A 15,880-nucleotide genomic window follows, 5' to 3' on the forward strand; every position below is an offset into this window, starting at 1 on the left:
CATAGAGCAACTGCAAAATCAGAAAATTTTTCTGTTTTTGGTCCATTTCAACCCCTAAATATCATGTGATCATCTCCAAAAACAATAGGGTTCTACTCTGACCATAACCCCACCTTCATTTTCAATTTCGTGAGGATCGGTTCATAATTGCGACCTGTAGCTTGATTACAAATTAACATGGACAGACGGACATACATCCATATATACATTCCTAGGAAACCAATATTTCGAGGTGTTACATAATTTTTGGCCCTATCGAACTTATAATACCCCCAACACATAGTGTTGTAGGGTATAAACATTCGTTGTCCAGCAGTTTGTGAACAAACAAAATGATCGTGTTTGCTTGTCAAAGAGGTCAGCTGAAAATGTACACCTTCAGTTGGCCACCAGAACTCATGGTTTGGGCCACCATAATAGCCAGACGCTCACCGCTCGTGTTGATCGACCCTGGCATAAGAATAAATGCCGAATATTATGGCGAAAATATTAAAGCCTTGGGCACGCAAACATTTTGGCCATAGACCCTGGACCAGAACTCAACACCATCGCACTTAGCACGCGCCAACCAAGAATGGTTACCACTTGAGGTTCCTCGCTTTATTTCCAGCGCACAATGGCCACCAAAATCTCCGGATACCAATCCGTTGGACTATTGTGTCTGGAGTATTTTGGAAAGCAAGATTGTCACTAAAAAATACCAAAGTGTCGATCACCTCAAGCAAGCGCTTCGCCGGGAATGGGCAAAAATACCGCAGAGCAAACATTCGGGCAGCGTGTGACGGTTTCATTGGCCGTTTGAAGGCAATTCGAACAAATCTAAACTTATTCTAAAATTTGATGCTATTTCCGACATTTTTTGCTTTCATTCAATAAAATTTAAAAAAAATGTAAAAATTATGACGTTTGACTTCGTTGCAGCTTTTTTATCTCACCCTCTCTAGTCATATGGCTGATAGTATAATGATAAGTTATAATTATTAACACGTTCTGCGAACATTTGCTCATTTCAGAAAAGAGAATCTTTTGTTGTTGTTAAAGCATATAAATAACTTAATAAATTTGCAACATTATGCCCCGAAATAAGTTGCTAAGTTGTTCGCCGGTTTGTAACTAATAATACCATAATTAATATTCAGGACTTTTTCATTTTCCTTCTTCTGGTTCGTCGTTTTCTTCTTATTCTATTTTTATTAGAAACATCATAAATGTATAAATTAGATTAGTAAAGCCATAAAACTGTCCGCAGAAGGGCAACGGCAACGGTGTTCAGGTGTTAATTAAAAGTTATTGTCGTTGTTGTCTTTATTTCTAATTTTGTGAAGGTCATACCAGACAAAAAAACTACAAGGTCATGGGAGTTGTCATTTGTATTGGAAGCAATCATAATTTAATCATTACTTGGATGAAATTATTATTTATATTGTGTCGGATAAAGTGTTCGGTTGGAAATAGAAAAGTCATTAGACATTCACTGACGATGTAAAACACATTAATTGATGGCTCACTGAAACATCCGTGCCAGGGACATAGAAGAGAAACTAGGAAAATTAAGATAATACATTTTCATATACGTGGTGAATACATAAGAGGCTATAAAAAAATTCTCAATTATGGCCAAATCAGTTTTGAAAATCGACTTAAAATAAGATTTTGAATAAACCACGATTTTTGGTCAGGAATTTAACAAAATCTTAAAACTCTAAAACTTTTATTTCCTACACCATACTATGAAGGGTAAACCGCGCGAGATAAAAAAAAACTGCAACAAAGTCAAACGCCATAACTTTTATTACTTTTTTTTTTTTTAATTTTATTGAATGAAAGCAGAAACTGTCGGAAATAGCATCAAATTTTATAATAAGTTTAGATTTGTTCGAATTGGTCATTTTTGGCACGAATTATGGCCTTCATACTCCAGACACAATAGTTAAACGGGTTGGTATCCGGAGATTTTGGTGGCCATTGTGCGCTGGAAATGAAGCGAAGAACCTCATTTGTTAACCATTCTTGGGTGGCGCGTGCTGAGTGCGATGAGCGATGGTGATGAGTCCTGTTGGAATGTCCAAGGTCTGCGTACCCAAGGCTTTAATACACCCTCCAGAATATTTTCGCGATAATACTCGGTGTTTATTCTGATGCCAATGAATGTTTTCTCATCGGAGAAAACCAAATTCGGCTGTTCACCACTTTCGGCCAAGCGAAGCCGTTCTTTTGAGTCTTTTTTCTTTCTGTTGCGGTGTAAGTTCTTGCATTTTAATGGCTTTACCCCGAGCTCATTTTTCAATATTTGTCGCGATATGTTCAACTCACGAGCCATTTTTCGGCCACTGCGACGTGGGTTTAGATCAAGTCTCTTCTTTACTTTTCGAACCATTTCTGCTGATGCTGCTGGTTTCTTCCGTCCACTTCCTTGGCGCCAGGCTACGTCAGCATTATCACGGCAACGAGCGATGGTACGAGACACAAAAGATTTATTCACATTTAAATGCGGGAGTGCTCTAACGATAGCCACTTGTGATTCTCCAGCCAAATATAAAGAAATCACACTATCACGCTTGAATTCCATTCCGAATAACTTTTTTTCTGGAAAATTTTCACCAAAATGCTTGTGGTCGCTTGTAAACAATAAAATGAGCTGTCACTGGAATAATTTCAACAGCTGTCGGACGAGTGGCTTAGAAATAACCGCTGTCTAAAGTTGGTTGCAGTTTTTTCATCTCACCCTGTAGTTGCAAGTATGAGAAGATTTCATTATTTTAAGAAGGATATTAGGGAGCAACCATGGAAGTTTTCTGCTAAGAGAAAAAGTTCGCAATCGGCAGGCAATATTGCGCTTTTAAATATAAAATATAATTATATAAATAATATTTTTATATTTAGAACAATGTTAGCATGTTTGTTCGGGATACCTTACAATTTCGTTGTTGCAAAATAGTTACGCTTAACTATCCTCATCAGTTCCCTCGCTTTTTGTCTAGGGATATTCTCCCCCAGGAAAAAAAAAAACTTTTTTTACCAAGTAACGAGATGAGGATTGGTTGCTCTTTCCGAAACCTAGGTATTCCATGCCTTACCCTTTGTAAACATTACAATCTTTCTCCACTAATAAACAAACGTTGTTTTTATCTAAAAAACAATACTGGGCTTAAACCTTAGCATTTTTCAACAACGAAATACCATGGTATCCCGAACAAACATGTGAACACTGTTCTAATTTTTTTTTAAGATTTATGAAAGATTTTTTTGAAAAATCCAAACTTTCTAGAAGGTATCTTTCAGGGACAAGATGAACGTGGATTTTTAGGAATATCTTTTATAAGATCTAAATAGTTATGAGCTTGAGATCTTCAAGGATCCTTAAGGTCCCGATAATACAGTTTTAGAGTAATTTTTAAAAAAGGACACTAAACAAGGATTTTTTTATAGAATAAAGTGAATTAAAAAAATAAAAAAGTAAAAAGCTGTAAGTTCGGCTGGGCCGATCTTTGAAAACCCTCCACAATTTGGAACGAATTTGGCAATTTTCAAAAAAAAAAAAAAAAAAATAATAATAAATAAAATACATAAATAAATAGACCCGTTAAAATTTTTGTTAAAATCTTAAAAGTACCGAATGTTGCAGTCTATACGACGATGTGAACCTGCATCCTCAAAATCATCAAAATACCGAATATACGGAGGTACTTTTATATGGGAGCTATACCGAAACGTGAACCTATACATTACATTTGTAAAACCTCGAAATATACATTTTAGACCCCACAAAGTATATATATATATATATATATTCTTGATAGGCATAAAAGTCTGTGTCGATTTAGCGATGACCGTCTGTCTATCCGTCTGTGGAAATCACTCTAGCTTCCGAACGAAGTGAAGTAGATTGATAAAATTTTATTCAAATGTGTATTATGTCTGCAGGACTTTTTGTATTCAAAATGGGCCATGTAGGTCCACGTTTTGGTATAGTCCCCAAATAAATGTACCTCCCCATATTCTCTATTTTGATGATTTTAGTGACATTATTCACCGGAATTGTTTCAAATTTGGTATTTGAAGTTCGTAATTGATACTACAGCCTAAGACAAAAAATTGTCTATGCAGGTCCACGTCTTCGTATAGCCTCCATTTAACGGTACCTCCTGATATTTGGTATTTGATGATTTTTGCGACAATATTCATCGGAATTGTTTCAAATTTGGTATTTGAAGTTCGTAATTGATACTACAGCCTATGACAGAAAATGAGCAATGTAGGTTCAAGTCTTCGCATATCGGTACCTCCCGATATTCAGTATTTTCATGATTTTAGCGATAGTATTCACTGGAATTGTTTTAAATTTGGTAGTTGAAGTTGGTAATGGGTACTACAGCCTATGACCAGAGATTATATGTGCAGGTCCACATCTTCGTATAACCCCCATATAGCGATACCTCCCGATATTCGGTATTTTCATGATTTCTGCGACATCATTTACCGGAATTATTTCAAAATTATTACTACAGCCTATGACAAACATATTTGTATGCAGGTCCACGTCTTCGTTTAGCCCTCATATAACGGTATATCACGATATTCGGTATTTTGGTGATAATGGATACTACAGCCTATTGCAGAAAACTGTCCGTGCAGGTCTACGTTTTGGTATAGCTATAGCTACATTATTAACCAAATTCGCATTTGAATATTGTAATGGTTTATGACAAACGTTCCCTATGAAGGTCCACGTCTTCGTTTAGACCCGAATGCGACGGCTACATTTGGTATTTTTTAAGATTTTAACAGAATTTCTAATGGTTTTTTTTTTTTAAATTGCCAAATTCGTTCCAAATGGTGGAGGGTATGCAAAGTTCGACCCGGCGGAATATATAGCTTTTATTTTTTAATATTTGTAATGTCTTCTCCAGAGGAGGATTTTTTAAGGAATATTTTTCAAGACCTCCACAAAGTGTGGATATCTTTAAAGAGTTTTTTTTCAAGACCTCCACCAAACGAGGACTTTTTAAAAAAATATTTTATAATGTCTTCGGCAAACTTTTAAAGTTGATGCAATTTTCTTTTCTTCTCTCCCTCAATTTGTCTTTAATACACTTATTATCTTCAATGTTTTTAAAACCTTTTACCTTATTTTTCTTCTTCTTCTTCTCCCTCTTCTCTCTCAGGATAATACAAAAATACGATAAAATTACAATCTAATTTTATGATGTGGTTCCATGCATTTTCCCTGCATCCTTCCATTATTTTCTTTTCATTACCATCCAAAACAAAACGAAAAAAGAAAAACAAAAATACAATGACAACAACTTCGTTATGGCTTACAAATATTTAATCACGGATAACACTTTGGTGGATTCTCAAGAATGGAAACACCCCCTCCCCCTCTTCAATTTTTCTCACTCGACTTACCCGAACTTTTCGTACTGTCTTCCTGCTATCGTTGCGTATATTTATGGTTACACAAACATCTTCGCCATGGGTGTACCAGGCCTTATCCAAACTCGCACGTAATCCGACACGGCCATCTTGCAGTAGGAAGGGTTTATCCACGGCACCTTGTGGCCCACCGCCACCACCGCAGGCGGTGACACCAGCCACACTGTCATACTGGCAACGGCGGAGGCAAGATGTAAGGGGCCGACAGCAGGAGCATATCCATAGATTGGCAAGGAAAGTAGTCAAGAACGTCATCAGTGTTTTTGCAACATCGTTGCAAACCAGGACATCATTCATTATGGCCGGAAGGAATGTAGTTGTTGTTGTTGTTGTAAGTGTGGTTGTTGCAATAATTACATTGCAGATACCAAGAAAAACAAGCAGAGAACACAAAAAAAGAACAATCATAAGACACAAGGTTGATGGAATAGCTGATGATGATGTGTTCTATGATGGAGATGGAGAATGAAGGCGAAATGTGATGGTGTAGAAGGAAAAAAATTGAAAATTGTTTCTTCTTCTTCTCGAGGAGGATGTTTACTGAGTTTGTGGGCTAAGAAATGAACATCCACAAAGTTCAGAGTGGAGGAAAAAAATTCAATTAGTGGTTGTTGCATTCTGCAGACATTCGATTTCAAATAGTCCTTCCTGCACTTTCCCTGTCTGTCAATGGTTACGAACAAATAAAGGAATCAAAGGGGAAATGCCATTTTTATGGCTTTTGAGAAAATCATAATAACTTTTAATAACAATAATTAACGGACAAGGTGAAAGTTTAATGGGGCTTGAAATGTGGTTAAGATCCGTAAATAGCAACGAATCAAATACCAAAGCGATTGAGTGCAAAAGAAACGGTTTAAGGATCGTAACAAAGAAAACATAAATTGGGTGAATTTTTCAAGAATTTAATTAAATGAATATTTTTAAAATATACTCTCAAGGACTTCTGATATGGATTTTTAACAAAATATTATTATGAATTTTTATAGAATTTTTTTTTTTTCAAAAAAGCTACTTATTGTAGATTTTCAAAAAAGAATAATTTTTAAGGTTCCTACAAAAAGTGGAATATTTATTTTTTACCACACGTGTTAGAATATTTTTATGCCCTCCACCTTTTTATGAAGGTTATATTAAGTTTGTCATTCCGGTTGTAAGACCTTGAAATATACATTTTAGCGATGTCCGTCCATCTTTTTGTCGACCCGTCTGTTCTGCTGTCCATCTGTGGAAATCACTCTAGCTTTCGAACGAAATGACGTAGGTTGATACAATTTTACTCAAATATATACGATGTCTGCAGGACTTTTGGTATTGAAAATTGGCCATGTAGGTCCACTTTTTGGTATAGCCCCCATATAATGGTTCCTCCCTATTTTCGGTAGTTTGGGGATTTAAACGATATTATTCAGCGGAAATGTCGCCAAGACAGAAAATTGTCTTGGTATTTGAAGTTCGTAATGGATACTACAGCCTATGACAGAAAATTGTCTGTGCAGGTTCACGTCTTCATGTAGCCCCCATATAAGGGTACCTCCCAATATTCGGTACCTTATTGATTTTAGCGATATTATTTACCGGAATTGTTTCAAATTTGGTATTTGAAGTTCGTAATGGATAGTGCAACCTAAGACAGAAAATTGTCTCTGCAGGTCCACGTCTTCATATAGCCCCCATATAACGGTACCTCACGATTTTCTGTAGTTTGATGATTTTACCGATATTATTCACCGGAATTGTTTCAAATTTTGTATTTGAAGTTCGTAATGAATTATTTTTTTATTATTAGTTTCGTGTTTGAATACTGTAATGGCTAAAAGTTGCTAATGCAGTTCCACGTCGTCGTATAGACCCTAATATAACAGCTACATTCGGTATTTTTAAGATTTTAACAGACTTTTAAACGGATTTTATTTTTTTTTTAATTGCCAAATTCGTTCCAAATGATGAACGGTATTCAAAGGTCGGCCCGACCGAACTTAAAGCTTTTTACTTGTTAATAATATTTTTTCAGGAACTTTTGGAGCCATAGGCGTGAATTTTTAAAAAATATTTTTCAAGGACCTAAAGAGCCATAGGTGTGGATTATCTAATATTTTTTAAAGACCTTTGGGCCATAGGCGTGGACTTTTTTCAAGGACCCAAAGAACCATAAACGTGGATTCTTCATTTTTTTAAGGACCTAAGGAGCCACAGGCGTGAGTTTTTTAATAATATTTTTTCAAGGACTTAAGGAGCCATTGACGTGGATTTTCCAAGGACCTTTAGAGCCATCGGCGTGGATTTCTTAATAATGTTTTTCAAGGACCTAAGGAGCCATAAGTGTAGATTTTCCAGTATTTTTTAAGGATCTTTGGAGCCATAGGCATAGATTATTTTTGAATATTTTATCCAGGACATAAGGTTATGGCTCCTTATGTCCTGGCTTGAATTTTTAATATTTTTTAGGGATCTTTGGAGCCATAAGCGTGGATTTTTAATATTTTTTCAAGGACCTAAAGAGCTATAGGCGTGGATTATTTTTAAATATTTTTTCAAGGGTATATGGAGCCATAAACGTGGAGCCATAAACGTGGTTTTTTTGTGATGTTCCAACATTTTTTTTGGACCTTTGGGGCCATATTTGTGCATTTACTAATATTTTTTTAAGGACCTTTGCAGCCATAAGCCTGGTTATTTTAATAATAGTTTTCAAAGGAATAATAAACGATTTTTTAATAATATTTTTCAAGGACCTATGGAGCCATAGATGTGGATTTTCTAATACTTTTTAAAGGATCTATGGAGCCATAGGCTTTTTTTTAATAAAATATTTTCAAGGACATAAAGAACCATAAGCGTGGATTTTCCAATACTTTTTTAAAGGTCCTAAAGAGCCACAGAAGTGTATTTTCCAAAAAAATTTAAGGAACTTTGGAGCCACAGGCGTGGATTTTTAATATTTTTTTCAAGGAACTAAGGAGCCATTAGCGTGGATTTAAAAAAAAAAAACAAAAAAAAAACATTTGTTTAGGAATCTTGTAGCCACAGTCGTGAATTTTTTAAATAATATATTTTTCAAGGACCGAAAGAGCCACAAGTTTGGAAATATTTTTAAGGCACATAAAGGTAGACCTTTAGAGCCACTTGTAAGGATTTAAAAAGAACATTTTTAAGGACTATCCTGATTTTTTAAGAATTCTTTTGAATAACTTTTAGAAGGACTCTCATTTTCATAGTAATCTTCTGAATGAACTAAGGAGCCATAAGCGTGGATTTTTAATATCTTTTCAAGGACCTAAGGAGCCATAAGCGTGGATTTTATTATTATATATTTATATTTATATTTATATTTTTTTAAGGATCTTTGGAGCCATAGGCATGGATTATTTTTAAATATTTTATCAAGAACCTGAGGAACCATAAGCTTGGATTTTTAATATTTTTTCAAGGACCTAAAGAGCCATAAACATGGATTTTCCAATATTTTTTAAGGACCTAAGGAGGAAAGGAGGTTTTTCAATATTTTTTAAGGACCTTTGGAGCTATAGGCATGGATTATTTTTAAATATTTTTTAAGGACCTAAGGAGCCATAAGCGTTTTAAGGATCTTTGGAGCCATAGGCGTGGATTTTTCAATATTTTTTAAGGGCCTTTGGGGCCGTAGGTGTGGATTTTCCAATAATTTTCAAGGACCTTTGGAGCCACTGACGTGGAGATCTTAATAATGTTTTCAAGGAGCTACGGAGCCATAAGCGTGGATTTTTAATATTTTTTCAAGGAACAAGGAGCCATAAGCGTTGATTTTAAATATTTTTTCAAGGAACAAGGTGCCATAGGCTTGAATTATTTTTAAATAATTTATCAAGGACCTAAGGAGCCATAAGCGTGGATTTTTAATGTTTTTTCAAGGACCTAAAGATCCACAAGCGTGGATTTCCCAATATTTGTTAAGGACCTAAGGAGCCATAAGCGTGGATTTTCCAATATTTTTCAAGGGCCTTTGGAGCCACTGGCGTGGATTTCTTAATAATGTTTTTCAAGGACCAAAAGAGCCATAAGCGTGGATTTTCCGATATTTTTTAAGGATCTTTGGAGCCATAGGCATGGATTATTTATACCCTACAACACTAGTGTTGGGGGTATTATAAGTTTGATTGGGCCAAAAATTATGTAACACCTCGAAATATTGATTTCCCACATAGGAAAGTATATATGGATCTTCCTAGCTCGCCGAGCTGAGTCGATCTAGCTATGTATGTCCGTCCGTCCGTCTGTCCGTCTGTCCGTCTGTCCATGTTAATTTGTAATCACTCTACAGGTCGCAATTATGGCCCGATCTTCACGAAATTTAGAATGGGGGTTGGGCTAGGGTCAGAATAGAACCCTATTTCTTTTGGAGATGATCGCATAATATTTAGGGGACAAAATGGACCAAAAACTGAAAAAATGTCGGATTTTGAAGTAGCTATACAGGTCGCAATTATAGACCAATCGACGCGGAACTTCGCATGTAGCTAGAGTTTAGGGCGGGGAAGAAGGCTACCAATTTGGGTGGTCATCGGATAATATTTAGCGGGTAAAATAGACCATATATTTTGTGTTGAAAAAATTCAAAATTTTTCATCAAACCGCGAATATTTTAAATCCTGGCGAAATCACAAAGCCATGACAAGGTTACTTCTGATTTTTACATTGATGTTAAGATACACAAAATCGAATATATAGCAAAAATATGCGATATATATGTCTATCAAAGAAGATATGCTTGAAAAATCTCTTATATGTCGAGAATGGCTGAACTGATTTCGACAGTTCTCATTAATTCAGAATGGCCTCTCGGCAGGAAAGAAAAAACGTCTAAAAAAATCGCATAAAATATCTCTCTAAAGATGAAAATATTGATTTTGTAAAATTTGCTCATATTTTTTCAATTTTGTCATATTTTTGGCATATTTTCATTTTGAATTTCATTTGGTAATATTTCTACAGCTAACAAAACTAAGTAGTTAGAATATCAGGATATCATATACAGATCGCATTTATGGCCCGATCCTAACGAAATATGGCATGGGGATCAGATGAGGGTCAGAATAGAAGCCTACTCTTTTTGGAGATGATCGCCATATATTTAGGGATTGAAATGGACCAAAAAAACTTCAAAATTGTCAGCAGGTCATAATTATCGCCCGATCCTCACGCACATTTGAATGGGGGTTACCGGACATTGCAAAAGCCAAGCAGTTTTGGATGGCCATCCAAAAATATTCAATGTGCGAAATAGTTTGCCAACTTTTGTAGACAAAATACGAAAATGTCCACTCCCGTGACTCTTTGGAGAATTCACAAATACAGGAAAGACGCACTTCTGACTATTTCGTTAACGCTGATTTCGTGGAATAATATAGTCAAATGGCTGTATCTCATATAGATGCGTTTCAGTCAAAAACCAATAATAAATGTTGTGGAATTCTTTCGAGTATCTCGCCAATATAAACAGTATCGTTTATTATAGTGTTGTAGGGTATTCAACGGTCGGCCCCGCTCGACTGTAGCCTTTGCTTACTTGTTTTAAATATTTAATCAAGGAGCCATAAGCTTGGATTTTTAATATTTTTCAAGGACCTAAAAAGCTATAGGCGTGGATTATTTTTAAATATTTTTTCCAATTTTTTTAAGGATTTTCCAATTTTTTAAGGACCTTTGAAGCCATAGAAGTGGATTTTCCAGTAATTTTAAGGACTTTGGATCCATAGGCGTGGATTATTTTTAAATATTTTATCAAGGACCTAAGGGTCATAAGCTTGGATTTTTAATATTTTTAAGGATCTTTGGAGCCATAAGCTTGGATTCGCGTGGGTTTTATAGGAGACAAATTGAAGGAACTAATAATGCATAGACATAGGCGGGGGTTCTATGGAAGACAAATTGAAGTACCTAATAATGCATGGAGACAAATCTAAGGACCTAATAATGCATGGACATTGGCGTGTGTTCTATAGGAGGCAAATTGAAGGACTTAATAATGCATAGACATAGGCGTGGGTTCTATGGAAGTTAAATTAAAGTACCTAATAATGCATAGGCAAAGGCGTGGTTTTTATAAGAAACAACTTTAAGGACCTAAGAATGCAAAGGTGTGGATTTTTTAAAACTGTTTGCAGGACCTTCAGAGATCTTTTCATTAATTTTTTTCAATGATCGTCCTGCCATGCAACACCAACGAATTTTCCACTCACTCCATCTTACCATTTCCCATCACAAGGAAATACAATTTTTCTCTTTTATGACATTCTTACCTCCTGAAATGATTTACTATAATTGTAAAACGGATCACTGGGACATTTTTCCACTTCACTTTTACTGCGGCCAAAACGGCTGCTGAAACGAAAGGATTTCGGCGATAAACGTAATTTCGGAAAAGAGTCACCACGTTCCGACTTGCGGCTTTTGCCGCCACACGATGAACGAGTTTCATTTACACCGGACGAGGATGAGGGTGCTACCGTTGCGGACGAAGCAGTTGACGAATCGTGATGAGAATGTGCTGTTGCTTCCGCTGAATTTGAGTGATGAGATGATGCCATCGATGCCGCCGATGTGTGGGTGTTGGCTGCAGATGAAGCCACAGCCGTGGTCTGGGTGCAGGCCAATGTAACGGGTGGCGAGGAAACGGGATTATTGAAGAGAGCGGCAAAATTTTCCGGACCATGAATGCCATGATTGAAAACATCGGTGCGGTAAATGACACGAACACCCATTTTGACGGAAGCACGACGATGGAATTTTTCATCAGTTTTATCGGCTGTAAAATAAGAACAAAAAAGAGGCAGTAAGAAAACAAGCAATAAATAAAACGTTTCAAATTCAAAAAAGGATCAAAGGAGGACGTATGAAGACAAAGCAGAAAAAAACATTTCCTTGGATGGCAAGGCGATTTGGAGGAAATATATTTACATTTTTCAAAGAGAACGTTTTTTTTGTTCTTTTGGTTCTATTACTTTTGATGTTTCTTTTATTTCGTATTCCACATTCATGGCCCAGTGAAAAACTTATGTGGCATTTCTTGGCTCTGGACATCCTTTTGAAATATTCATACGAATGTATTTTAGGGGGGCAATTCTGAAACACCTTTACCAGCTGTTACTGAATGTTTTTTTTTAGGAAATTTACCCTTTTTCCATACCATCTGCCCTTTCTCTGTAGAAGTTTTACTCTTTTCCTTTTTCTCTCTTTCCTTACATTTTCTTAAAATAGACAGTTTGACATTAATAGACAGTCATGTTCCTCTATGCCTGTCCATTTAACCCAGAGGTCACATTAAAGTTAAAGTGCAATCTTGCTCTTAGTTGTTAGGATCCGCATAAAAAATGACAAGAACAACAACAACAAAATTAACAAAAAGTTTTTGTAATTTTTACCGGAAAGACCACAAACTTTGTGTGCCAACTTAGCGAAAAAGTTTGCTCTAGTAAATGTAATTTTTACGTGATTTCAGGAGAATGGAGGGAGGAAAAAGTTTTATTTTTTAAATGGATTTCAGGTTGGAAGTCTCAGAAGTAGTTTTCTTTTTTCCCAAAGCTTAACTGGATATATTAAGTGGTTAAGTTGCAGAAATATGGTTGCATCGTAATGTAAGTGAATAATAGCGCCTGTAAAGGAGCAAACAATTGCCATTAAGAGAGGCCAGGTGCTGAATTCTTGTTTTGCTGAGAAGTGAAATTACAAATAATTCATTAATGTATGGTCTGATCCAGAACCTGCCAGAATCTACTATTTTTGAACTATTTTTCGATATAAAGGGGTAATGGGCTATCGTAGTTAAAACTCTTACATTCCTGCAGTTCTGGAAGAAACCAAGAGTTGTTTATTTGATTGATAAATACTTATTATCTATAATACGATTGAAAGTCTATAACATGGCGATATTGCATAGGGAGTAGCCAATAGGCTACTTCATTCATAAAAACAACATATAACCCGGAATAACAGCACTCACTTCACAACACTACAAGAATGAAGAGAAATGGAAAGCAACAAGGAACTCGAAATAATTATCGATAACTAACAATCGATTACACAGCAATGGTACATGAATACTATGGGTATCGTACCAACCTCGTCTCGACGGAGAAATCAACAACCGATTCCAAAAAAAAAAAAAAAAAAAAAAAAAAAAATTAAAAAAGAGTAAGTTTGGCCGGGCCGAACTTTGAATACCATCTACCATTTGGAACGAATTTGAAAATAAAACCCTTAAAAAATGCTGTTAAAATTTTAAAAATATCGAATATAGCCGGCATTGTTTGTCATAAGTCATTACCAAATTCAAATTCGGAACTTAAAATAAACGGTGAAAAATGTAGCTAAAATCATATAAAAATTTCGTATATAGGGAGGTACCCTTATATGGAGGCTATACGAAGATTTGGACTTGTACAGACAATTTTCTGTCATAGGCTGTAGTATACACTACGAACATCAAATACCAAATTTGAAAGAATTCCGGTGAATAATGTCGCTAATGCAAAGTACCGAATAGCGGGAGGTACAGTTATATGGAGGGTATATTAACTTTGTCAATCCGTTTGTAACACCTCGAAATATACATTTTACAGCCCACAAAGTATATATATTCTTGATCAGCATAAAATTCTATGCCGATTTATCAATGTCCACTAGCTTCCGAACTCCACTCTAGCTTCCGAACGAAATGAAGTAAGTTGATAACAATTTTCTCAAATGTGTATTATGTCTGCAGGGCTTTTGGTATTGAAAATGGGCTATGTAGGTCCACGTCTTCGTATAGCCACCATATAACGGTACCCTCCGATATTCGGCATTTGGATGATTTTAGCGATATTATTTACCGGAATTGATTCAAATTTGGTATTTGAAGTTCGTAATGGATACCACATCCTAAGACAGAAAATGGGCCATGCATGGATACTACAGCATATGACAGGAGATTGTCTGTGCAGTTTCACGTCTTCGTATAGCCCCATATAACGGTACCCCCGATATTCGGTATTTTGATGATTTTAGCGACATTATTTACCGGAATTGTTTCAAATTTGGTATTTGAAGTTTGTAATGGACACTACAGCCAAAGACAGAAAATTGTCTGTACAGGTCCACGTCTTCGTATAGCCCTCATATAGGGGTACCTCCCGATATTCGATACTTTGTTGGTTTTAGCGACATTATTCACCGGAATTCTTTCAAATTTGATATTTGATGTTCATAGCGGATACTACAGTCCATGACAGAAAATTGTCTGTACAGGTCCTCGTCTTCGTATAGCCCCCATATAACGGTACCTCCCGATATTCGGTATTTTGATGATGTTAGCGATATTTTTTACCGCAATTGTTTCAAATTTGGTATTTGAAGTTCGTAGTGAATTCTACAGCCTAAGACAGAAAATTGTCTGTAGTAGCCCCCATATAACGGTACCTACCTATATTCGGTTTTTTTGATGATTATAAACAAATTTTTTTCGAGTTAAGCATTTGAATATCATAATAGCTTATGTCAAAAGTTTCCTATGCAGGTCCACGTCGTCGTATGGACCCTAATATACGGCTACATTCGGTATTTTGAGGATTTTAACAGAATTTTTAATGTATTTTTTTTTTTGAAAATTGCCAAATTTGTACCCAATGGTGGAGGATATTCAAAGTTCTGCCTGGTCGTACTTACAATTTTTTTACTTGTCTATTATACTATCGATAAATACTTATTATCTATAATACAATAGAAAGTCGATAACATGTCAATATTGCATAGAGTGTAGTCAATAGGAAATTGATAACACATCGATAGCTCGTCGAAGGTTTATCGATAACACTTTGACAGTTATTCAATAGCTCGTGAATAGATAGTGGGAAGCTCGTTCATAGTATGTAAATTGCTCATAGACACTTTATCGATATCACGTCGATCCATCTATTGATTACAGTCAATATTTTATCGAAAGATAATCGATAGCTTGTCCATAGCAGGTGGAATACTTGTCGTCGTTGTCGCTAATTCATCCATAGCTTGCCGACAGCTTTTAGATGGACCATAGACAACATTTCAACGGCTAATCGATAGCTCATCGACATCTCATGGAATCACAGCTGAACGATAGCTGCTGGAACACCGATAGCTAATAAATAACAAATCGATAGTTCATCGATGGCACGCCGATAGCAGTTCGATAGATATAGAATTGTTCAACGTTAGCACTCCAATTTCCAGTTTTACCAACAGTTCAACCATGGTAGAAGAATAGAGGTAGATGCATCAACACCCACGAACATTGCTATGTCAAAAATTTTTAAAAATATCTCCAAAAATAAATGGATTTTAAAAGCTTTTCTTAAATGATGCCAGTTGGAGGTTGTTACGAAATGCATTTTCAACAATTTTTACAAAATTTCGATATTTTTGGTTCAAATATTGCAATTTCACAATTGCT

General features: G+C 35.8%; 1 protein-coding gene across 1 annotated transcript in view; it reads right to left on the minus strand.

The window, feature by feature from the left end:
- LOC101889685 (uncharacterized) overlaps positions 1-15,880 on the minus strand; it is a 123,252-nt gene that overhangs the window by 35,752 nt on the left and 71,620 nt on the right. The window contains exons 5-6 of the mRNA XM_059118639.1: positions 11,715-12,220; positions 5,410-5,607 (exon numbers count right to left, since the gene is read on the minus strand). Coding sequence (XP_058974622.1) covers positions 5,410-5,607; positions 11,715-12,220 — 704 coding nt within the window. The remainder of the gene's footprint in view (positions 1-5,409; positions 5,608-11,714; positions 12,221-15,880) is intronic.

Source organism: Musca domestica, unplaced genomic scaffold (genome assembly GCF_030504385.1).
Source record: "Musca domestica strain aabys unplaced genomic scaffold, Musca_domestica.polishedcontigs.V.1.1 13, whole genome shotgun sequence".
NCBI classification, from domain to species: domain Eukaryota; kingdom Metazoa; phylum Arthropoda; class Insecta; order Diptera; family Muscidae; genus Musca; species Musca domestica.